Source organism: Babylonia areolata, chromosome 21, assembly GCF_041734735.1.
Source record: "Babylonia areolata isolate BAREFJ2019XMU chromosome 21, ASM4173473v1, whole genome shotgun sequence".
Lineage (NCBI taxonomy): Eukaryota > Metazoa > Mollusca > Gastropoda > Neogastropoda > Buccinidae > Babylonia > Babylonia areolata.
The window spans coordinates 43,504,728-43,532,111 of record NC_134896.1 but is presented as its reverse complement, the minus strand read 5'-3'; the positions used below and the strand labels follow the sequence as shown (position 1 = coordinate 43,532,111).

At 39.4% G+C, this 27,384-nt stretch overlaps 1 protein-coding gene across 5 annotated transcripts in view; it reads right to left on the bottom strand.

The window, feature by feature from the left end:
* LOC143295899 (ras guanyl-releasing protein 3-like) overlaps window positions 1–27,384 on the bottom strand; it is a 253,140-nt gene that overhangs the window by 63,036 nt on the left and 162,720 nt on the right. For all 5 annotated transcript variants that reach the window (XM_076607577.1, XM_076607579.1, XM_076607580.1 and 2 more), the window contains exon 15: window positions 4,159–4,195. In XM_076607577.1, coding sequence (XP_076463692.1) covers window positions 4,159–4,195 — 37 coding nt within the window. The remainder of the gene's footprint in view (window positions 1–4,158; window positions 4,196–27,384) is intronic.

Below are 27,384 nucleotides of genomic sequence, written 5' to 3'. Positions count from 1 at the left end.
GAAAGTAATATCCAGTAATTACTGTAGACAGTGTGACTGGCTGTTGCTCCTCGTGGATAATAAAAGCAGACATTTCAAGTTTTCTTTAAAATGTAACTGAAAAATCCTGAAATGATGCGGACATATTTCTGCATCATAGGCCAAATAGTGATGCATTTTTCATCACACACACACACACACACACACACACACACACACACACACACACACACATATATATATATATATATATATATATATATATACACACATCATGGAGCACTTAAGTGGTTGACACATTCAAAATTGATTAAATACCTCTCCTGTGTTAATAACAGTCTCTGTCGAACCTTATTTTATTCCTTTGGTGTATCTGCTTATGAATGCTCAGTTTGATATCATATCATGATTTTGTTCCAGTATCCATGGTAAACCTGAAAGTTTAATAAATGATACTGATGAAAATTGATCTCAAATGTTTTTTTTTATCAACATTATTTTGTTTAAATGCATTCTTAAGTAAACTTTGACAATGTGACTTTAATTTACTGTTTTTGTGGGGGGTTTTGGTCTCCATAGTCCATTCATAAATTGGCAGTGATCAGAAAACCAAAGAGGATGAACATTTATGTGTAATATTTTCTGTCTGATTGCCTTTGAGCAAATAAAACCCAGCTCAATCTGTGCGATCGAGGTGCACCAAAAAAAGCCCCACCCCAAACTGCTTTCTTTAGCTGATGCTCAAAAAGAATTGAAGCGTCAACTCCAAGAAGACAGTGATGAACTTTTATTGGATGGTCCCATAGAAAATAAAGGGAGCGATGAAGAGACTGGCAAGATCCACATGTATTGAGTGAAGCTGTACAGAGCAGACCCCAACCTCATGACTGACAATGAAACAACCAAAAAAGAAGCAGTGGGAGTGATATTCTTGGCACTGAGCCAATGCAGGAGAAGTGTAGAGGTAGAAACAGGGTGAGGGAACTGAGGGGAACTGGACAAAGTGTAGCAGGTCAGAGAGTCGGAAGAGGAGAAGGGCAGAGGCCACTGATTGCATTGACTTTCCCTCACTTTTTGTTATGATAATCTAAATTGGAAATTTGTTGAGGAAACCAATTTGTATGCACAACAGACACTCCAAAAGGTAAAGGCAAATCCCAGCAGGCAGAAAAAAGTACTCCTTGATTGAAGGGGCTAATGACTGTTGGCTCAGCCGCTGAATCAGATCCAGATGTGGCTGAGTGTTTGCTGCCAACCATTGTCTGACATTTTGTCATGAACACCTGCAGTGTGCGTGTTCTGACTGATGGTGGGGCACCAATCAACTGATGGTTGACAATTTTTTATGGTGGATGTTGATCAAACAATGTCTTTGGAGAGAGTGGACGAAACTTTTGGGTGGAGGGTTCATTCATAGAGGGTTTCTTTGATGAGAAAAATGACTTGATAGGCGATTTTAGGTTTGAAAATACTGTCTCTTCTGTTTGGACTGAAATATCTAATGTGACACTTGAGTTGCTGTCAGAGTTGGTGAGTCCACAGAGTTTCTTTTATTTGATCCTCTTAGCATTTGATATGCTAAAGATCACAAACACTGGTGCACACAAAGTACAGTGCTCTCACCGTTTCTGTTTACCCTGTATATTACTGAATGCAGAAGCTTGATCATACAGGTGATCAGGAAGGAAGAGAATGATAATAGAGTCCAGAAGGAAGTCCAGCAAGGCCAGCAGGGGCAGTGGACAACATGGGAAAATGCACTTCAAAGGAGCTGGAGCGACATGTGGAACATGGTCCCTCTGCGGATCAGCTTTATCCTAAGATCTGTGTACAACCTCCTTCCCATGAATACAAACTTGGTGAAATGGGGGAAAACAGATGATCTTGCATGCCAGACAAACCGTGGAACATGTGCTCACCTCATGCAAAGCTGTGTTAAGCCAAGGACAGTACACATGGAGACACAACCAAGTGCTAAAAGAAATTGCACACGTGGTGAGCACTGTCCAAGGAGCACCAACCCCACCAGAAGTTCCAGTAGAGTTCCGCTCTGCAGAAGGCAATAATGTCTGGCCAGGAACAGCATCCAAAGTTTCCAAAGCATTGAAACGTGGGCAGCTTGATGGTGCCAAAGACTGGGAATACACAGCTGACCTACCAGAGGGGAAAAAACACCCGGAAATCATCAGCAAGAGTGGCATGAGACCTGACATAGTACACCACTCCAAGGCAACGAAACAAGCGATTCTAATTGAACTCACCGTGCCATACGAAAGCAGAATTGAGGAAGCTCACATCTACAAGACCGAGAAGTATGCTAGTCTAGCCAGCAAGCAGCCTGAGAGAATCTGGCTTCCAAGCCAAAGTCCTCGCCATAGAGATTGGTGCAAGAGGGTTTGTGAGCACATCTGCTTACAGCCTCATGAAACAGCTGTTGATTTCTGGCAGAGAGAGAACATGGGCTCTCAAGGCAATGGCAGAAGCAGCAGAAAAGAGTTCCAGTTGGATCTGGTTGAGGAGGAACGAAAGTATACTTCATAAGGATTAAATTTCCTTACTCAAACTAGGTGTACAATAGCTCAGTGGTTAAAATGTCTGCCAAAAAAGGTGACTAAGTCCTGAAGTGGTGACCACCCTGGAGGCACGGGTTCAAACCTGCTGAGGACCAGGAAAAAAATTTTTTTTTTAATTTTAAAAAGGCGGCAATACAAGGGCATCCAGGAATCATGACCTGGGTGCGGCCCAGCCCCCTTAGAGTGTAAAGAGTTAAGGGCCGAAACACTTGACTGAGGGGGCTTCTTCTCTGAAGACCTTGTACTGTCCAGCTCTCCCTAGAGTTTCTTATCACACAGCAAGATACGTTATATCTTTCACTGCACATTCAAGGTTCTGCAGGACAGACATCACTGCTTAGTGTTGTGACATCAACAGCTGTTCTGTAACTTTGCTGCCAGGATGATTGATTATTTGCAATATTTCTATGTTCTGTTTCTTTGTGAAGTATGTTTTCAGCTACAGATTCATCATAAAACATGTCACTGCACAGTTTGCATGTGTACTTGCATGACGATTTAGCGAAAATACAAATCTAGTAAGTCAGGTGGTTTGTAAATGAATAGTGAATTTTTTTGTGACAGCTGGAATATCTCAACATGTGTTCTTCCATTTTTCATCCACAGAAGCAGCTTTTGTTATTTTCTATTATTTCATTCATATCCTCATTTCAATACATTGTATTATTTACTTGTTCAGTTGTTACATCATCATCATCATTCATGTATTCACTGACATCGTAGATTGTCGTGTTTTCATGTCCAGCAAGTCACATTGCTACGAGCGTATTGTCCATTGTCTATGAAATATAGCTTTTATAACTGCTCTTGAAAATCCAGTAACTAATCTTGAAGCATTGTTCCCATGCTTAAAAATTCCATTTTTTCTTCCATTACAGACAGCATACAGTTTGTTTTCTTTCTGTTTTGTTGCCATTTATCGATGGTTGACTGACAATGTGAGAGATTACAGGTCAATTGTGTTTAAAATGAAGTAATTTTCTAGTTTACAACCATTTTGTTAACCAGATGTGTGTGTGTGTGTGTGTGTGTGTGTGTGTGTGTGTGTGTGTGTGTGTGTGTGTGTGTGCGCGCGTGTGTGTGCATGTGTGTGTGTGTGCTTGTATTCATGTGTGTGTGTGTGCTTGTGTTCATGTGTGTGTGTGTATGAGTTAGTGAGTTTGGGTGTGCACACGCACATGTGCGTGTGCATGTATGTTTTCATGTACACATGTGAGCAGGTATGTGTTTGAATCAGAGGGGACAAAATTTATTTCATGACAATTTCAGAAATACAAAGACATTATCATCACAACCATGTGTAAACAGACCATCAATACTCTCTCTCTCTCTCACATACACTGTCAACACACTTGTGCACACCCTCCATTCCCTCCTTCCCCTTTCACACACACACACACACACATAAATACACAAAGAAAAAAAAGGAAGCTTTTACTAGCTCACCACACATATCCACATATCCACTCTGTCATGCACACACACAGACACCTTCACATACAAACACACACAATGCACTCACACACACATGCACGCATACACAGACACAGAGACACACACGTGCACATACTCAGACATACACACACCAACTCACACACAAACTCACCTTTACATTTCCAACCTTGCTTGATCAAACCCCACAACTGCAAAAACAAAACAAACATCACCACACAGAAAATTTATAGTGGCTAGCTGGCTTGGTTTGAAAACAACTTTTGAGTGTGATTATTTGTATCTGCTTATTCACCCATTCCTGAATGATATCAAAATGTCACATTCTTTTCTGTAATTACTGATAAGAAAGATGAATACATTGTTGTCTCTAAAGAGGAAGTACTGTTGCATTCTAAAAAAACTTAAACCAAACAAAGCGCCTTGCCTGATATGACCCAAACCAACATTGAAATACTGTGCAGCCCAACCAGACCACAACAATTATCTTTAATCAATCTCTTTGTCAATGCAAAATACATTCTATCTGGAGAACCTCCTGCATTATACCTGTGCCTAAGAATACACATGTGTCTTGTATGAATGATCTTCATCCTGCAGCACTGACATCTGCTGTGATTTAAGTCTGAAAAAATAGTGCTAGTCCACTTGCAGGAGCCTGTCAAACCTTTTTTAGATCCCCTGCAATTTGTGCATGGGAGGAACACAAGAGCAGATGATGCTACAACGTTTGTCCTGAACAAAGTTTATGAACATCTAGACAAATCAAACCTGTGTCTGCCTAATGTGCTTTTAATACTATTAGCCTCACCTTTCAGCAAAGAAGCTTATGTATATGGAACTTGCTTTTTTGACTATTTTATGGGCTTCAGACAACCTTAATAAAAGGCCTTGGTTTGAGAAATCAAATCATGTGTATATCTACTGTTCCCTTCACAAACACTGATGCACATGAAGTACAGTGCTCTCACCATTTCTGTTTACCCTGTATATAACTAAATGCAGAAGCTTGTTCACTTCCTGTCCACTAGTCAAGCTTGCAAATTATTCTGGACAGACAGGACTAATTACCAATAATGATAATAATAAGAGGACATTTGGCAAACCCAATCTAATGATACAAAAGCCATGGCCATTTATAATGAAAAGCACAATGACATATGCATATCAAAAACACACAGAATACACCTGCACGCACAAATCCTTCCACTCAAACCCTAACCCACAAATACATACTCACTCCACACAAGATGTAGACGCACACACACACATACACACACACACTTACACACACAAGCACGCCTTGGCCACTCAAGGTATAAGAACATGTGCACATTTAAAAATAGTAACAATAATAGAAATAAAAATTAAAATAAGATATAAAAGTGAAGACAAGAAATTAGTTACTGATTTTAATGCCTGGAAACAAATGAGTTTTCAAAGAGGTTTTGAAAGAGGGGCAAGAAACAGCATGGCAGACAGGAAACGAGTGCGTTCAATGAGGAAAAAGCCTGAAAGAGAAAGTGTGTTTTCCATACATGTGGTTCTGTAGGAGGGAACTTTTTTTTAAAGAGACTATCATCATCTGATGACCAGAGCTTGCGAGATGGTGAGTAGTAATGCAGAAGCTCAAAAAAGTAAGGAGCCATGCCATTCATAAATTTGTAGCACAGGAGAGAGAAGTTATAATCTATTCTTTTCCTAACAGGTAACCAGTGGAGGGAATGAAAAAGAGGAGTGACAAGACCAGATTTGGGAGAATGGAAGATAAGCTGTGCAGCATGGTTTTGGATTCTCTGAAGTCTGGATTATGAGTAGCTGATGATACTGAGTACCTAAGAGAAACTGTTATATTGTGAATTGCTGTGATGACAATTATCGTGACTTTTTGGCAAACCAAAAGAGCTAGCAATTGATTTCAGAAAAAAAAATGTTTGATTAAAATCATCATAAAAATGAAATCGTTGAACAGGTAGACAAATATAAATATGTTGGTGTGATAACAGATTTTAAGATTTCTTGGAATGAAAATTCCACTAGACCCACTAAAAAATGCAACAGTTGCACGCACTGTATTAGAAAATGAAGTCTTTTAATGTGTGCAAACAAATGCTCCAAATGTTTTACACATCTGTTGTCCGCAGCATTTGAACTTTTGGCACAATGTCTTGGGGTGGAATCATGACCAGACATGACAAAGACAGCTTGGAAAAAGTCAGTAAGAAAGCAGGTGGAGGGGGTAGGTAAAAGAAAAACACTTTTAGTTACATGTACAATAGGAAATTGACTGAGACTCAAGACAAACTTTAGCAGACAAAATAGACCTATCACTTGTCGACATAAGTAGTAGATGGTCAGACTGAAGTGGCAGGTTTTTGTGAAAGAAGATCTTGTTGCATGAATTCATTCATTCCTACAATCATTCGGGCATTCAATCAAAGCACGCAACAGTATCACTGACAAGAATATGACACTGTACCCTCTGAACTTCACCCACAGACTGGTGCATCAGAACACACATTTTGTGTGCAAGTGGGAGTGTGTGGTTGAGCATGCGCATGTGTGTATCTAAGTGTTGGTGGGTGGTGACGGGGGATGGGGGGAAGGCTTTGGGGGAAATGTGTGTACACAGGCAAGCATTGCCAAGTGTGTACATGACTAACTTTTTTTTTTGTCTGTGAATTTTGTGCATGATATGTGTTGTGTGTCTGTGCGAGCATGCATACCTTCATGTGTGCATGCATTTGGTATATATGGATTTATTTGTTGGATGACTTTATTTGTACATGATAATGTGCAACAATTTATTGTCTGAACATTCAAATTGTGTATGTGTGAGTTTGATGGGTAACACTGGCAATATAAGATTGAGGAAAGCAGAGACCAAGGTTGGGACACAGTTCTAGAGAAAGAAGACAATTTAACTCACTCGGGATGACAAGTTTTCTCCCTTGCTTTTCCCCACAGACGGCCCATTTGTAAGGGTTTGGAAAAAAATACAAAAAATACAAAATACTGTGTAAGAAAATGAAACTTTCAGAACTGGTTTACTACGTTTTGAGCTATTACATATAAAAAAAATCAAATTTCTCATCTTATTTTTACAGTTTTGCCATATGTAGAAAATACTGCCAATTTTTCACCCCGAATTACCATACCCATGCTCGCTTTCTGCATTAAATTCGCTTTCTTCTTCGTCATCATCCATCTCTTCAATGTCCGACCCTTCAGTTTGTAGCATTTCAAGTACTTCGGCAACCCTAAAACGTTGCTGTCACTGCCTTGTTCACTTCACAACATTCTGAGAAGAGCCCGCTTTGCTAACAGGCTGGCACACGAGCAGAAGGCCGGTCAGTGACTTTGTCAGCGTGTGTGCGAGACAGGCCACACATCCCAGGCTGACCAATCATACTGTTCAATTGTGGAGTGACCCAGAATAGCGCACTCTGCTTGGCTAATCACAAAATCACGTGTATAGCCCATGATGGAATTTTACTTTCAGAGAATGCTATTCCATTCCTTCGTCCGAATCCGAATACGTTTTGTGTAGGAATGCGTGAGGAAAGAGTTAAAGGAAAGAGTTAAATGTGTACATCTACATGGTAGACGCATGGAAATGGGGCTTTCAACACTGCCCTTTGATATAAGTCTGACCTTTCAACAGCACTGGACTTTCCAATCACCCCCCCACCCCACCCTCCACCCCCCAATCCTATTACATCTACCTCCATCCCTTCTGTCATTTCTATTTGATCCATAAGTGGTGGGTAAAGAATAAAGACTATGGCATAAGGAAAGGAAACAGGAAGGAAGTGAGAAAGAAAAGAGAGGTAGATGGGGTGAGGGGGAGTTCATAAAAGGGGAACGGTGATTGTGGTGGTCCTGTTTGTGGTGATTTGAATTATAAATGGATGAACAGAATGGATCTGGGTACTTTGTTGATGATGCCTGTTTTGACTGTCGAACTGAGAATACTGAGCAAAAAGATGGATGTTAGGGGGTGGGGGGAGGGAGAGATAAGGCTTGACTGTGTGAGATGGTAAGATTTGCATATGCATATGTATGTGTACATGCACTTTTTGTGTGTGTGTTTGTGTGTGCGTATGTGTGAAAGAGACACAGAGAGAGGGATGTGGCCACTGATCTCAACACTCAACACACTGTTTTCCTAACTATTTTAAAATCACCGACCACCTACCATTCCTTCAGCTCATGACTACATATATGGGTGAACACACGCACACCCACACATATGCACATTCGGACACACATACACTAACATAATAATAATAATAATACATACTTTTTCTATGGCGCAATATCCAGCACCAATGCTGCTCAAAGCACCTTACATCATAGTTGACTATAAACATGCCTAAGAAAACATATCAACCGCTATCTGACAACGGAAAACATCCAGTGCGTTCATATGAATGCAAAAGCACACTAAAGATTATAAAAACTATGGAACAAATACGGCTTAGATTAAAACAAAATGCATTTTATAGAACACACACACACCCGCACAAACAGATAAATAAATGTCCCTCCCTTACAGACACACACACTGACATTAAATATCAACTGCACTAAAAACAAAATTGCATAAGAATTAAAATATTTCTTATTTTCTAACATAGAATTCTGTTTGGACACACTAACATGCCTACACACTTACACACACGTACCAGAGCATTGTAACCTCACAAACACATGCATGCATGCACGCACGCACACACGCACGCGCGCGCACACATACACACACACACACACACATACCCACACATATACCCACACACTCACACCCATTGAAAATAACCAGATAGAAAAAATGACATCACATCTAAGACTGAAACTACATAAAATACACAATGCATTAAAACAGGACTATAAAAATACTAGCAAAAAGATACTTGCCAGCAATCATACCTTAGTTTAACCATTCCGCCTAGAACAAAAATGCTTACGGAAATGGTAAGTTTTCAGATCTGACTTAAAGGAATGTAGATCAGAGGAATTTCTAAGAGATGAAGGTAGAGAGTTCCACACTTGGGGAACCTGAGCTCTGAAAGACCTATTTCCAGCGCATTTCAGAACTGGATCTTAACATTCTGTGTGGTTCATATGTTTCCAATACAGAGGAGAGATACAATGGAAGAGACATGTCAAAATGTTTGAAGGCGAGTGTTGCTAACTTATAGTGAATGCAGGACTCAATTGGAAGCCAGTGTAACTGATTCAGCAGATGTGTAACATGATCAGATTTCTTTTTGGCGAGAACCAGTTGTGCAGCATTGTTCTGGATTTTCTGTAATCTGTTGATGGAGGAAGATGGTAAACCTGCAAGAGTGGAACTGCAGTAATCCTGACTGGACAGGACAAATGTGGAAACCAACTGAGCCATATTTTTCTCTGTTACTTAGGGTCTGACTGAGGCTAGCCTTCGGAGATGAAAATTACATGAGTGACACAAGAATGAAATTTGGTCATTCATAGTCAAGGTTTGATTGAGATATACACCCAGGTATTTGGCTGATGTTTGAAATGCTACTGAAGCTGGGCCAAATGTAACTGGGTCCTTTTCTGCTGCCTTAAGACGAGTTAGGTCTCCTACGGCTAAGAGTTCGGTTTTGTCTTCATTGAGCTTTAGCTTCTTTTTGTCCTTCCATGTTTTTACATCAGCTACACAAGCTTCCAATTCAGTAATGACTGTTTTAAAATCAGATGGTGGAGCAGCTTTTTGTAATTCTGTGTCATCTGCATATTTATGGTAACCAAATGAGTGCCTTTTGAAGATGTCAGACAAAGGTTGAGTGTACAAGTTGAGTGTACAAAGTGAACAAGATAGGCCCTAAGACTGATCCCTGAGGGACACCAAACACAAGAGGAATGATTTTAGAGGTGCTATGTTTTACTTTAACATTGAGTTGACAATTTGAAAGATATGAAGAAAACCATTTTAAAGCAGTAGATTTAATGCCAAAGGTAGTGCTAAGATGACTGAGAAGAATTTGGTGGTCAATTGTATCAAATGCCGCCAACACATCTAAAATTGCCACTACAGATGCAAGTCTTTTGTCTGTGTTTGGGAGGAGACTATCTGTGACCAAAAGAAGGGCTGTTTCTGTGCTATGGCTTTTCCGATAAGCTGACTGACAAGTTTCAAGCAGGCCGTTTTCATCAAGATGTTCCTGGAGCTGATGCAACACAACTTTTTCAATGATTTTAGAAATGAAAGAAAGATTAGAGACAGGTCTATAGTTCTTTAGCTGATTTGTGTCCAAACTGTGCTTTTTCAAAAGAGGGGTGACAATGGCCAATTTAAGACAATCATCAACAGTGCCTGACTCTAGAGAATGATTAATAATGCTGGTGATCAAGGGGGAGTCATCAAGACATAATTTCAAAAGGTTGGTGGGCAATGGATCAAGGTCACAGTTCTTACTTGGAGATTTAAGAATAAAACCTCTTACAGCTTTTTCAGAGACAGGTCTAAAACATGTCATTGAATTTCCTTTAAAATCATTAAATCGGTCCTCTGGTGGGCTAGCATCCAGTTCTTGTCGGATGTTTACAATTTTGTCATTAAAATAATTACTAAAAGCATCAGGGAGATCCTGAGGAGGAGTGTTTTTTGGCAGCAACAGTTCTCTTATTTTTGCCAGTGAACTGGTTTGATACAGTATAGAGCTGTTTGGAAATGGAACACTGACTGATGGAGGCGCTGAAATGTTGACACTTTGCAGCTGTCTGCATGTCATTCAGTTTTTTCCGCTCCTTAACATAAACCTGTCTGGAGAGAGTTAGTTTAGTGGAGCGCCAGACATGCTCGGCCTGTCGTTCTCCGCACTTGGCGGCCCTCAGTTCATCAGTCATCCAGAGAGCAGAGGGACGGTCAGTAACAAGGCGAGTGGAGAGAGGGGCATGCTTGTCCAGTATCTGACGGAGGCCGGTGTTGTATATTGTCAGAGGAGATGGGCTCGAGTCAATTCCACCCATGAAGGATTTGATGTCAGCCTGGAATACCTCAAGGTTAATCATCTTTGTGTTCCATGATCAACAAAACGTTTTGGTCGCTTCAGTCCCCTAAAAGGGATGTCATAAAGAATTGCCATGTGATCAGCAAGAGCCAAGTCTATGACCTTAAACTGGGGGGTGTAAATGTTCTCTCAAACCACAAGCCAGTCGAGAGTGTGACCATGTTTATGGGTTGGTTCACATATTATCTGTTTTAACCCTTGGTCGTGAAGAAGAGTATGCCACCGTAGTATATCTGAACTGCTGGTCTGTTCATAATGAAGGTTAAAATCGCCAGTTAAAACTAAGTCTCCTGCTTCCAGGTTGTATTTATCCAGGAGATTAGAAAACTCAGTAATAAAAGTCTGGGTGTTACATTTATTGTGTCGACTAGGTGGGGGTCTATATATACATATAATATGGCACACAGAACTATTGCACTCAACCCTTAATGCTACACCCTCAAATGATGTATAATCGAGGGGTTTGAATGTACAGATATCCTGAATATGGCTTCTCATAATGGTTGCAATACCGCCTCCCTTCCTAACTTGTCTAGGGAATGATTTCAGTTTGTACCCTTGCGGCGTAAGCTGCACTATATATGATTCATCTCCCTGTTCATACAACCAGGTCTCAGTCAGTATGGTGATGTCAAAAGCATGGTCAACAATCACATCATGAATAAAAGCGGCCTTCTGTCTGCATGACTGAACGTTCACACACATCAGTTTTAGATATGACAGGTGAGAGGGTACATCATTTGACTGTAGATTCTACACAGGGATTATAGGAATAAGATTAAAAGAGTTTACTCTCACCTTACGAATCATGTGTGGTTCGGGATTTGAAATGTTGGTTCTACCTTGAACGACACGTATTATTTTCCTCTTCCATACTCCACCCAGACAAGATCATTTTTTACGGGGGAGGTTGTAGCCAATGTTCAATCTTTGAGATGTCGTATCACATCATGAGATAAAAGAGTGTGTGTGCACTGTCCCAGTGTAAGCAAATGGTGCCGAGTGTACTTGCATGGTGAGGCGCGTGCAGTATTGATGTTTTGCACTGAACACTGTGCGTGTTGGCCATACTCCAGCAATGGCGGACGGCAATAGGAAACTGAAGCCCAGAGCAAAAATGTCCAAACGAACAGTTTAAAAGCACATGGAACAGGATAAAACCACCACATTAAAGGTATGTCCATCATCAAGTAGTCTGACAGATATAAACATGATTTAAAACGCAGGGAATAAAACAATCACTAAAAACTTGAGAGAGCAAAAGAGCCTGCCTGTCAGGCGACTAGTCCGCACTCACATGCATAGACATGCACACATTTTACCACCTACATTCTCACAAACACCCCCCCAAAAACAGAGATACATACACATCTATACAAACACATTGACAAACACAGACACGCAAACACACACACACACACACACACAGAAAACACATACACACACACGCATACTTTCAGTAAGGGCAGAAAGCCCAAGGATCAAGTGATGTCATGCAAAACAAAAATACAGTCATGTGAGAATGAAGACACTGGCAATAGTGAAATGTACCAACGTCCACTATGAGACACAGGCTGCAAGTGTTTGAGCAAATATTCCATGCTTGTAATGCAAATGAATCTTTGGAACTTCGGCAATATATCCCAGATCCAACTAATGTATACCAAACTGCAGTCATGAAGTGTATTGACATAGTATCAGCTGATGTAATTTCAGCACACAAAAAAGCATTGATGTCAAATGCCAATTTTTTGTTGTGCAAAGTGACAAATAGCCCTTGAGACAGGGGTGGAGATCGCACACGTGTACACATGCATAAAGTGTGTGCCATAAGTGTGTGCGTGTGTGTGCACGCATGCATGAATGCATATTTCTGTGTATGAGCATCTGCATGTCTAGAGATCTGTATGTGTCTGTGAGGGTAGGAGTGTGGTGGCTATGTGTATGTAAGTGATAATAAACATTGATTAACTGACTCTGTGTGTGTGTGTGTGTGTGTGTGTGTGTGTGTGTGTGTGTGTGTGTGTGTATGTGTGTGTGTGTGAGAGAGAGAGAGAGAGAGAGAGAGAGAGAGAATGAGAGAAAAGAGTGTGTGTCATTTGTGTGTGTGTGAGTGTGTGTGCTTTCCTTGTCAAGATTAGGTGTGAAAAACACATCAGTACATCGGGCCATGGGCTCATCGGTACACTCCTGAACATTGGAGTGAAACTTGTGTTGTAGGTGTTTGATTTTATTCTATTCTATTTCATTTCATTCAAAGCGCACACACTGTGCACTCTATTTCACCAAACCATGGCTTTGACCACTGCCCTCTCATCCTGTTTACCATGTCATCATAGCGAGGATGACTTTTAAAGTTTTATTATTATTATCATTATGAGCATTTATGCCTAATCTTGAAAATAAGCCCTAGGCATTTACAAACAGAACACATGTGTAAATATCAAAAAGGAAAAAGTGAACACAAGATGCCAAACATCACTTTAAACTATTCACTACCCCACACCCACACAAGTGCACGCGCACGTGCACACACACGTCATAGCACACAATCGTAAATAGTACACAATCAAAAATACTTCCAACAAATTCAGAAACGATCAAAACTCACTCACTCACAAATAGTCATTTTAATTCATACTGGAAAAGGATGAGCTGTTGAGAATTAACCCTTTTGCTGCCAGGAAAATAAGATTTAAGTGAAATCTATTTGTCGGGGTTTTTTTTAACAAAAAACGGGTATACATTTTCAAAAAATTCTGTGCTCTTTGTTACTGGAGAAAGACCCATACAAGTATATATTTTCTGAAAGGTAAATAAATAAAGAATACAAAACACATAATGTTTTCCCATTTTATATATTTTCAGTGACATGCTGTTGTTTTGAAATCAGTGTTTTGTTTTTTGTCACATTTTCAACTTACTCATTACAAACATTAGTCAGGTAATTTGCACTAAAATATCATATTTTCTGGACAAATGGATATCTGCACACACAAAATCATACTAGAACAACCACAATAAAAAAAAAAATTTAATTGAAAAAGAGATAGATACACAACGCATTGTGACTTCTCAAAGTGATAATATGGATATGAGGCCATGCCCCCTCAGTCTCCACCCCCCTCCTCTTCACCCCTCTCACACAGTCACTTTATCCAGTTCTCATCAGACTGCGTTGGCTGAGTGCCAAGAAAATCACTCACACTGTGTCCTGCAAATAATTCGGTCACTGTCTGTCAACTGCTACAGCTGTGCAGCTGGCATCACTCACTGATAGTCATTTCTTAGCCACTCTCTTGATCGCTCCCTTTATTTTCATAAAATTTAAACAAAAGGACTGGTTTGACGGGCGCAATAGCTGAGTGGTTAAAGCGTTGGACTTTCAATCTGAGGGACCTGGGTTCGAATCACGGTGACAGCGCCTGGTGGGTAAAGGGTGGAGATTTTTACGATCTCCCAGGTCAACATATGTGCAGACCTGCAAGTGCCTGAACCCCCTTCGTGTGTAAACACATGCAGAAGATCAAATACGCACGTTAAAGATCCTGTAATCCATGTCAGCGTTCGGTGGGTTATGGAAACAATAACATATCCAGCATGCACACCCCCGAAAACGGAGTATGGCTGCCTACATGGCGGGGTAAAAACGGTCATACACGTAAAAGCCCACTCGTGTGCATACGAGTGAACGTGGGAGTTGCAGCCCACGAACGAAGAAGAAGGAGGACTGGTTTGATCATGAATGTAGAAAAGAAAGATGTAATGTACATAAACTTTTAAGAACATATAGAAAAACACTGGATGTGAATGACAAGGCTGTGCTGTGTATTGCAAGACGCGAGTATAAAAACTTAAAAAGAAAAAGAAGGAATATGACGAGGCATTATTAAATGATCTGTTAAACTCTGTTGATGACCAGCAGATGTTTTGGGGGAAAATTCACAAAATAATGAAAAAGAAATCACAACCTGTGAATGATATTACTGTTGATGACTGGTTTCGACACTTCAAAAATGTATTCGAAAATAATGATGAAGAAATTAGTGAGGAGGAAGTTGTGGATGTTGATGAACAGTATGTGTATGACAGAGCAATATCAAGAGATGAAGTGTTACATGCAATCAGAAGACTGAAAAATGGCAAGGCAGCAGGTCCAGATGGTCTTATTGGTGAGTTTTTTTCAGTATTCTGGAGAGAGCATTGTTAATTTTTTAGTTAAGCTATTTAATCATTTGTTTGATACTAGTTGTTATCCGGAAAATTGGAAGGAATGTATGATCTTGCCTTTATTTAAAAAGGGGGATGTAAATGACATGAATAATTACAGAGGTATTTCTTTATATAATATATGTAGCAAGTTATATGGTTCTATTATTAACAATAGACTGCAAGAATGGATTACTAAGAATAATATAACTGGGGAATACCAAGCTGGATTCAAGAAAGACTATTCTACTATTGACCATATATTTGTATTATTAGCTGCAGTCCAGAAGCAATTTGCTAACAATAGAAAGTTATATGTTGCCTTCGTTGATTTTGAAAAAGTGTTTGACTCTATTTCTAGAAAATTGTTGCGGCCTGTTTTATTAAAAAATGGAATAAATGGTAAGTTGTATTCTTGCATCAGAAGTATGTATAATGAAGTTAAAGCGAGAATAAGATCTGGGGCTAAATTATCAGACTTCGTTAATTGTAGTTGAGGTGTCAAACAAAGGGATATATACAGTCCAGTTTTGTTTTCTTTGTTAATGAACTTGCTTTGGATATAATTGAAAATGGACGACATGGTATTACTTTAGATATGGTTGAATTATTTATATTACTTTTTGCTGATGATATTGTTTTATTATCTGCAACTATAGTTGATCTTCAATGACAACTGAACAGTTTGTATATGGCAGCAACAAGACTTGAACTGAAGGTAAATATGGCAAAAACTAATGTTATTGTTTTTCGTAAAGAAGGTTATCTGGCACGTAATGAGAGGTGGGTTTATGGAGACGAAAATATCACAGTGGTAAATGCTTACAAATATCTTGGGATTTATTTTTCAACTAGACTTAGTTTCAGTTTAGCATGTCAAGATTTAGTTAACAGAGCGAAGAAAGCAGTTATGGTTATTTTTCATGTGATATATAAGCTGGATTGTAGATCTTTTAGTCTGTTTGCTAAACTGTTTGATTCCCATGTCCAGTCAATAGTGCAATATGCTGCTGAAATCTGGGCGTTTGAGAAGGGTTCAGAAATTGAAAAAATACATTTGTTCACACTTAAACGTTTTTTGAATGTAGACAGTCGAACTCCGAATGATTTTGTGTATGATGAGTTGGGGAGGTTTCCCATTTATATAAATTCTTATATGAGATGTATCAAATATTGGTTAAAATAAATGCAGATGGACGAAAATAGGTTGCCATGTAAAGCTTATAAGACATTGTATGATTTGGATAGGAATGGTAAAAATACGTGGGTTAAAAGTGTTCGTCATTTCCTGAATTCTCATGGATTTTCTAATGTATGAGACAATCAAGGTGTCCAATGTATACCAGGGTTCTTGAAGTCATTTAAACAAAGAGTTATTGATTGTAGGTGGCAGGACTGGTATGACCATATGTATACTAGTGATAGGTTTGCTTATTGTAGACTTTTTAAGACCGCATATATGATTGAGCCATACCTTGCACTTAAAGTGAACCGGTATATTAGAAGTGCATTAACTAAATTTAGATTTGGCATTTCTGACATCGCGTGTCATCGAATGAGATATAGGTCCAAAAGTGTGAGTGAACGAAGATGTCATTTATGTAACACAGAGAAGATGAGATCCATTTTTTGTTAACGTGTCCTGCCCTTTTTGACCTTAGATCGAAATTAATTGAATTTAAGTATTATAATAATCCTTGCAGTTTTAGATTAAATGTGTTGTTGTCGTCCAGAAATGAGTCTACTCTCTATGGACTCGCTATTTATATTTACAAATCCTTGAAAAGACTGAACATTATGACATAATAATAATAATGGTACTTATATAGCGCTGAATCTTGTGCATAGACAAATCTAAGCGCTTTCGCAACAGTCATTCTCACGCACGCATAACTCTAAAACTGGAGAAACTAAAGACAAGGAAGAGGCAGGGAAGGGAGGCTATTTTGGGAAGAGGTGGGTTTTAAGGCCAGACTTGAAAGAGCTGAGTGTGGAGACTTGACGAAGCGAAAGAAGAAGTTCATTCCAATTGCAAGGTCCAGAAACAGAGAAAGAACGGCGGCCAACAGTCGAGAGTTTGAATCTGGGTATGCTTAAGTGGAGTGGATCCGAAGCTGATCGTAGTGAGCGAGATGGAGTGTAGAGGTGAAGGCAGCCACAGAGATAGGAAGGGGCTGATTTGTGAATACATTTGTAGCATAGAGTGCTGATCTTATTACTTTTGCTGATGTATTATGTTTATGATATAACTGTGGTCACAGTTATAATTACAGTATTTTTACTTATGTCACACCCCTTCAGTGAGGGGCTTTGGCCTTTATTTGAATAAAACAGTTCGTTCGTTCATTCGTTCGTCCCTTTATTTTCTATCAAATTGTCCTATAAATGTTCATCACTGTCTTCTCCTTCGAATTTACGATTCAATTCTTTCTGAGCATCAGCTAAAGAAAGCATGGTGTCAGTCCGACATTTTGTTGAGCGAGCGAGGAGAGGAGCCAGGCAAACACCTGCTGCAGTAACCCAACCAAAACATTCAAATAAAGGACTGCCTCATGACGTAGAGGTGTTTCTAGCTATGAATAGAATCTAGATCAGCTAGATTTTCAGAAGGTATACTGCCAGGCAGAACAGTTCGGACATCCTTCCCCATCATCTGACTGGCCAAGCAAAACAGAACTCAGGAGGAATCAGCATCAGTAATTCTATTGCACATGTACTTCTTTTTCGCATAGCAGATCATTTGATTTACAACATTGCTTAAGTGAGCACATATCTGCTTGAAAATTTCCAGACCAAACTTTCGCCATTTTCGCTCAGAGGAGCGACGCTGCTGTTTTGCCATCTTGATTTCAAGAGACATCCAGGGTGCACATAAATGATCGAACACAACACGCATTGTAAGAGGGGCATACTTATCAAGCAGTTCCTGGAGGGAAGCGTTGTAAAATGTGATCAGGTCACTGGTATACAGACTGGTGGCAAATACTTTTGAAACATCAGCTTTTCAAAGATTAACATTTAAAGATCTGTAATTACGTGAGTAAACAGTTTTCTTTATCTTTACAGGCTTTATGAGCTTAAGATTAAATGATATCACAGAGTGGTCAGAGATGAGTTTGTCAATAACAAGAAGATCTGTCACACTGTTCTCACTGTGTTATGACCCAGTCTAATGTATGACCGTGACGGTGGGTGGCAGCCTTAACAAGCTGTTGTAAACAATGGTTTTCAAGTTGTTGTTTTTAAGAGAAGCAACATTTGCATCAGAAGTTGAATCAAAATGAAAATTAAAATCACCAACAATAAAAATGTTATCACATGAGATAAAACACTCCAGCAAATCACACAATTCATCGATAAACATTTTGTTCAAAAGTTTGTTCTTTTTGTTTGGTGGTGGTCTATAGACTGTGAGGAATGTAACATGCTGGTTCTCGAAGCACAGCCCAGTTTCACACACTTCAAAGGACTTAATTTAAAATCAAGGTCTTGAGTAGAAACTTGTATGTAGCAAGGAAAACTGTCCCTAAACAAAACAACAAGTCACCACCTACACCAGTCTCTCTAGGAACAAATTTCAAAGTAAAACCAGGAGGGGTCACATTAACAGTATCACATTCATCACCAGTAGGTCTAAGCCATGTCTCAGTTAAAAACACAAGATCATAGTTTCCCTTGATGATCAAGTCACACACTGCATCTGTTTTGTTTCTGCACGACTGGGTGTTAAGACACAAAATATTATAAGAATCAGAATGTTCTTGGGCGGAAATAGTGGTGTCGATCTTGATCAGATTAGCAAGATTACACTTCTGAGAATGATTGAGTGAGAGAGACCGAACAGACTTACAGTTACTATCGGTGGGCGGGGTAATCCAAACAGTAATTTTCATGCCCTGCTTCCTACAACCTCCTCTGTAAGGATGCTTCTTTCTGGCAGGCTTCCTGAGACAGGGCAGGCAGTGGGAATGAATCCCTAGTCCCTGAAGGTTCCGGCACAGTGTGGTGCAGAGAGCGCAAGTCCATGATGGCAGGGAGGAAGAAACTGGGGAGGCGCTGGTTGTTGTGAGAGAAAATGAACACTGGTTTTGATAATCCATGAGCTGTGCCCGAGAGTAAGCCACGGAATAAACACTGTGTTTGTTGGTGTCATGTGGGTGCACTTGTGCTGGAAGAGTGCAGGGAAACTGACAAAACGACACATTGACACTGGCAGGCCGTGCGAAGAGATCACTCACAGTGGTTGGCGATCTTGCCATGACACAGAGAAGAGAGAGAGACCAAATAAATTCTAACATATTTCTGTTATCCACGGCCAAAAGTCAAAGAAAAAGATACCACGGTGTTGTCCAGGTCATGGCAGAGAAGTTGACACCATTCACAATAAAAACTTGGTTAATTAAAAGACTAATAAGTAAAAAAGGGAACGGAGCGTGCACATCAAGCCTGCTAGGCGAATCGCGTGACAAGGATGAATGAGATCAGAAAGATACTGTGGACCAGAAACCTCGATGGACTTGAAACAAAGAGAGACGACTTTGTAAATAATTCTTTCTTGTACTGGGAGCCAGAGTAAAATATCATACATACCTTCCTGCCAAGTTCATTTCCAATGCCCACCCAAGTAAGCAGCTGCTAAACCCAGGAAGACACCAATTCAAACAGTTAGGCTCCTGACCAGTGATGAGGTGATTGAGGAGAAGAAAATGACATTAGAAATGGACAGAAAGGAGAAGATGAAGGAAGAAGACAGAAGAAAAGCATGAAACAAACTGGATATTTCTCATTTCCTGTAGTTTACACTGAATTTGACATTTATGTCTTTCAGTAGTTTTCAAGAATTTGACTGTTTTCATTTTCAGCAGTTTACATTTAAGTGGTGTGTATGTATGAGTGAGAGTGTGTGTGCATATGTGTGTGTGTGTGTGTGTGTGTGTGTATGTGTGTGTTTTGTTTGTTGTTGTTTTTGTGTGTGTGTGTGCGTGTGTGCATGTGTGTGTGTGTGTGTCGCATGTGTGTGTCTGTGTGTATCATATCTATTTCAACTTTTATAACAGAAACTCATGTTATTTTTCCTGAACACTATGAAAACATATCACCACATTAAGATTATGCTTCTGTGTATGTGTGATATGGTGTGTGACTGTGTATGATGATGGTGTGTATGTTGTTTTTTTCTGATACTGGCAAAGACTCTGTGACTTTCTTTATAACAAACCTATCCCAATTTTTACACACTGCACACACACACACACACACACACACACACACACACACACACATTTACAACAGTGAAGTGAAGTGGAACAACATGCCTGACGACAACATCTAGTCAGCTGGCTTCAGGCAGACAGCCCAGAGCCAACACCACTCGTCCAACTCCTGTGCGGAAACCCCCTCACCTGTTGCATTTAGTCACTTACAACTCCATCAGTGCACATATCCAGATCATGATTCACATATTCAGAACTCCGGTCAGCATTTGATCAACATGGTTGGGTTTAGATTACCACCCGTTCAGAATTAAATCACCTTAGTTGGATTTAGATCAAGCACACCAACATTTTTTAACAGCTTCAGTAGAACTAAAAACAGCACACAGACACACCACAGGCAGTCTTACAAAAGTTATTAACAATGCGAATCTAACTGGCATGCTGTCAGTCTACCTTGAAAACCAAAGCATGTGACTGAACCAGTTGGAATTAGATCACTTTGACCTATATGTGTGTTGTGCACACACACACACACACACACACAAAGTTGAAACAAGCAAGACATAATTTCTGAGTAAGTAAAATATAAACAAATAATTTATGAATTTATAGATACATATGTAGCCAAGTGCACAGCTGGCTGCAATGTCCGCTTCACGCATGAGCTGATAGCAGACGCCTTTTTCACAACTAACCCGCCAGTATTCAGTGACTCACTCATAATGCGTGATGCCATTCCAAATTTGAATGCAATGCCCCTTTTACACAAATGCTCCAATCATTTATTAAAATAAATCTATGTATCATTCATTGCCAGAATATGTCTGTTGTGCTTAGACACACACACACTTAAATCTGTTAGAAGCGTATTTGATTTCAGTTTAATCATTCGTCAGTGCGGGGATTTCAACTGACACAAAGATTACATCATTTTGTCTTTTCATCACACATAATGTTACAGTTTATAATTCTATATATGACTGCTGTTGGAAACTAAAACTACACTAATAAGGAGTTTGGATGAGAATAGATCAGTATCAGTATCAGTAGTTCAACTGCGTTTGGTCAAATCCATATACACTACACCACATCTGCCAACCCAACGTGCTTAGTCAGGCCTTGAAATTACAAGGCCGATTTTCACTGTCGACACTTAAAGACAATCACTCCACAACCAGTGTCGCTCAGCGGCAGAACTGGCGCAATTCCATCTTTAAATCTATTCCATTTGTGTTTGCCTACGTTAAACTGATTTAACGCTGTTTGTAATTTTCAGCAATGATCTCACTAAAACTGACCCTTTTCAGGTGACTTAAACTAAGATTATAAATTCATCTTAAATAAATAACACTTCATTTTATACTCAATAGAAAGGTGGTGTTGAGCTCTTTTATTTGCGACCAGTCCGATGTAAATCGGTTCAGGGATCAGTTAGAAATCTAACACTAAACACCTGACAAACACAGATGGTTCCAACAGACCCGATTTGCTTCACAGCATATGCGGTGTCTTTGCAGTTTGTGTGACTTGCATAAATAGGCAAAGTGTGTAATCACTGATTACTTTTTCACCCGAGCTTGCTTGTGGCGATAGCTAGCTAGCTGACCACTGACTGTGTGCGTCAGACACAATGTGTGTCGCCCCAAAGGCCAGCGTCTTGCCACATTGACCCGTTGTGCGAGGATAAGTTTATTGCACTGTTTGACAGATAATTGCCTTCGCATGTATGTATTATTATGATATTTTAGACTGTTTCTGATTTAGGCAGTTGCTCCTTCAGTCACAGGATAATGTTAGACAATAAAGGATTTCTGTTTGACTTCAGGTACTACCTGCTGTTCCTAGATATGCTGTAGGCAGATTTGATTCTTTCGAATGATGTCTCTGCCCACTGATAGTTTATTTAAGTTTATTTAACTGTTTTGGAAATTTTTGGATGACGCATTCTTTCTCATTTGCTGTCACTGATGAAGGTTAGGCTTTACTTATCCTGCATTGAGCGGAGATTTAAGTCTGAACACAGGCTGTGCTTGGCTGTGTCGTTGTTTGACGCAACTGGATAACTTGTGTAAGTTCATTCACCACTTAATGGTTAAGCCATGATTAGGCAATGGAATTTAGATTAAAATTTGCGTTAGGTCAAAATGTGAGCAACAAAACCATTCTTTTTACGATAAAATAGAATACCGTAAAGTTTGGTCTATTGAGTGCACTGGTATATAAGCCGCACCCACTAAAATTTGGAAAAAATTGAATTTATATATACATAAGCCGCACCAGTTTATAAGCCGCACTTATTTCCAGTACCGGAACACATACTGATACTACAGAAAAGCTGTCGATACTGTAGGTTATGAAATAAACACAAGCGGGAACAACACAAAGAAAAGCAAGCGAAAATACTGCTAGTGCCACAAAAAAATAATAAATAAACACAACGAAAATAAGATTCATAATTTAGGGATAGTCACATTTATTCAACGTCATCCTGCTCACTGAATCCACTAAAATCTTTGTCTTCAGTGTCCCAGTTGAAGAGAACCAGCAGAGCTTCCTCCGCCATCTTGTCACTGACTTCAGCCTCGCTTTCACTTCATGAACATGAAGGTGGAGGTTACTGCTGGTTTGTCACTTGCACTGTCGTCTGCTAGGTCGATCGCCTTCAATTTGAAGGCTGCATCATAGGCATAACGTCGCGTTTTCGGCATGATGATGGTGTACGCTTGAGCAGAGTAGAACTGAATGCTGATCTGAAGGCTTTAATGTGTGCCGATTTAATTTATAAAACGTGAACAGTTAGCACACTATCCTGAAGCTCATCCAAAAATTCATGGACTGAAATCATGATTTTGGAAAGTTGAGGGGCAGCTAAGAATAGTCGAGAACATGACACTCCTGGGATCGTTAAAATCCGCAAATGAGCCGCATCATTGTATAAGCCGCAGAGGTTGAAGCTGGGGTAAAAAGTCGCGGCTTATAGACCGAACTTTACGGTAGATCATACTGATCACACTGATATAAAGTTTACCACTATAGGGGGTGGGAACATAATTAAATTTTGAATTTTAATGTCCAGAATCGTATGTTTTTATTGCTTCTGCCTATGTGAGAGTGCATTTCAAAGAGTCGCAAGGCAAGAACATGCAATGGTTATGCAAGCGTGTTATAAGGGGTCACCAGAGGAAAGCGTTCAGCGCGGTACAGTACATGTGACTGACTTGCTGCCATGCTGATGCTGATCTGTGGGCAGGTCACAGCGGCAGACAACAGATTCTGAACAGAAAGCTAGTAAGAGAGCTCTTTGGGCTCAAAAGGAAACACATCATTTTCAATTTCATGTATTTCATACAAAATTGGTAGAAGACACAAATTCGTTTTTGTGAATGTTTTCCAGTTTCTTACCATTCATGACATATCATAAAGAATGAAATCAGTCTTATACCAACTGCAAAGGTGAATTTATGAAGGCAACATGGGATCATTTAGTTCGCAAGTACAATTTTGTTGACATTTTATGCAATGCACAACTTGGATATACTTCATGCTATGCTTATGAATGTGTAGAATATAAATATCTACATATGTGTCAACCAGGTTTGTTTCAATGAACATTATTGACGCTCTGTTCAGACTGTTAAGTCAGAAAGTGTGGAAGGCTGATGATGGCAAAATTGAACATCATGTCTTGATGTGAAAAGAACAGTTTGAAATATGTATTTTTCTTTGGAAATGAACCGGTATTTGCAAATGTGACTCATGAACCCTGGTGCAGTAGACGTCAATTTAGCATGGGATATAAATAATAATCATAATAATAACAATTAATCATAGATTTTATTATTGATTATGCAAAACTTTGTTATATGTTGTAAAATGTTTAACATTTTATCCAGGTTACCTAAACTAACTTTTCCGACATTGATGTTTGAATTACTGGATTTATAATAATGATATTAATGAATCTATCATGCAATCCTTAGCCCATGCAATGAAATCAAACAAAGTCTGTGCAAAATTATGTATTTTATTAATGATTACCTGTAACCTTATGACATATGTAACATGGAACCCAAAATACCTAAACTAACTTCCCCACCCTGGATGATTTTATTTTTTTCTGAAACACTGCAGGCACTCCATTTTCACATCAATTCTCCCCAGTATTTAACTGTTTAAAGTACTACTGTTCATCTTCTTATAAAATGGGAATTGTATAATCTATATCATTTGACAAAAGTTATCCTCTATATCTCTCTGATACTCGACTTCTCAGGATACCTCATGTCAGAAGTAAGACCTATGGACACAGATCGTTTTCTTTTCAATCGCCAAAGACATGGAACAAACTCCCTGATAACATCCATCATTCTGATTCCCTCGCATCTTTTAAATCTCGTCTCAAAACTCACCTTTTCCCTCAGCAATAAGTTCAATTGTGGCAGGTTCATTTCCTTTGCATTAGCTGTGCTTCACTATGTGTGTATACATATGTATGTGTACATAACTACATGCATGTATATGAATGTGTATTGTGTATGCATGTGTTTATGTAAGTTTGTGCCTGCCTATGTGTGCGTATGTGTTAGGGTAGCTGTTAGATACACATTATATTAAAATGTATGTATGCAGTGTGTGTGTGTGTGTGTGTGTGTGTGTGTGTGTGTGTGTGTGAGTGTGTGTGTGTGTGTGTGTAGTCACATTTCGGTGTGTGTGTATGTAACATTGATGTAATGTTTTATGTTAACAACAGCGTTTTTGTAAAGCACCCAGAGCAGATTTCTGTATAGTGTGCTATATAAGTATCCATTATTATCATTATTATCTGAAGAATTCTGATAAAAACACCGGATTCTTTTTATCTTTTTATTCGATCAATCAACAGGAAACTGATTAGTGTTATTCTCACAGTGAACAAATCTGTAGGGTTAAAAAAAAAAAAAAAATGTAATAAAAGTAAAACTATGAGAAAAAACAAAAAGAAAACAACAACAATAACCACAACAACAACTAAAAATAAGGAATTTTATCTGCATAAAGCAGAGCCGAACAACATGTGTTCCATGTCCGAATGTAAGACTTGAATTCATCTCAAGCACTACTAAACATGAAATGCTTCAAACTTAACTAATTTTAAGAAATTCCATCACAATCAATGTATAGTTTGGTTTTTCAGAACTTGTGTGATGTAAAATGTGGCTGTTCTAATCAAATTCTGCAAAACAATAAGCACATAGGGACTGACGTGTTTCGGATACGATTTTTTATTTATTCCACACTTCGTCTGTTACGTGAACTGATAAAACTTCAGCAGACAGCAAAAGCGGGAATGAAGGTAATTTAAGAGGGTGATTTTCCACTTTGAACTTTGTCTTCAACAAGTCTGCAACTGAAAGCAGTCTTATCGAACTATAAGCGTTGACTTGGTTCGAAATTTTACGCCAGTATCCAAATATTACCGCATCTCGCCATGTGTCAAAAACAGTGATTGTGTCTAAATTAAATTTGATGAGAGAAATATGCATAAACAAACCATAACAATGATGAAATTAACATACACAGTTTATTTTCAAACAATAAAGCAACCATGGGGTGCGAATGAACATACTGGAGATTTCCGTGTAACATATGTAAATTTCACATGCTGTCAGAAACAACACATTCTCTGAATCTGTGTTCAAACACACATGAGTGAAGGGTGTTTGTCAAACCGATTTATGCCTTCCCACGATGAATCTGCATGATTTATGTGAAAACAGTTTTAATTTTGTTTACATGTATATTCTTATTGGGTCGTTTACATGCAAAGAAGAAGTAACACAGAAAAGTGGAACTGAAAATTAATATGCGATGCCGATTGCATTTAACCCTCTTGTATTCAGATTCTCTGAGGCCAAACTCCCCTAGATTTCGGATTCTTTTAGTGAGTTTAGCCTCAAAATGGGTATGTATGGTTCACGCTTCACCACAACCAAGAATAAACCTCTAGAGTCATGAAATTCGGCAGGAATGGTCATGAGGCTTTGTTCTGTCATGTGAGCGAGATCCTGTGTGTCTAGATGTGAAAGGTCGTGTGTCTGTCACCAAAATGTCACCAAATATGTCACATGCGATGATGACAATTCTAATACAGCACACCAACATGCAGTTATTCCATGCACATGCCCGTTAGTGTTGTGAAATGAAGCTGCGGCCTACCTAAGATGATCTGTCTCCTGTCTGCCAGTACAGTCCCAACAGGTAATCCAAAGAATGTCACACAACTAGTGTCGGTTGTCACAACTGAAGAGTTACTGGAGATAATTTCAAGCACAGTTCCATGTTGCTCTTATGTCAATGTTCTAAGCACTTTGTACAGATCGGTTTATATATGCACACAATGTATAACTGTACAGTAAGGATAGTGAGTAGAGTGTCACAGTCACCAAAACTACAGGTAAGCACACACACACACATAAACAAAAACAAGCTAGCTTGTCATAATGTTGAGCCACATTCTGTCCATGGTAATCACAGAAACAGTCATTCCTGTGGAAGCAGAGAGGTGCCTGGCAGAAAGAACACATATATGATGTTTCTACCCCTTGTCCCTTTGCTGTCCTGCGACCGTCTTTGATGCACTGCCGACAGACCCTACGTCTCCCTTTGATCTTTTCTAACTTGTGATGCTCGATGCTGGCCAAGGCAATGGGGGCATCTGGCACTGCTTTGCTGCACCCTGCTTTGCGCTTCCTGGAGGTGAATCCTGTGCGAAGTTGTTCTGCAATGTCAGCGCGAAACATCAAGTGGTCATAGGTCTTGTTCACTGGGTCATGAGGTGACACTTCCCAGGTGAGGTAGGCCTGGACAATGCACAAGTTGACCAGAGAATGGAAAATATAGCGCCACCATTTCTTGTTCTGATGACCAACAGGGTAG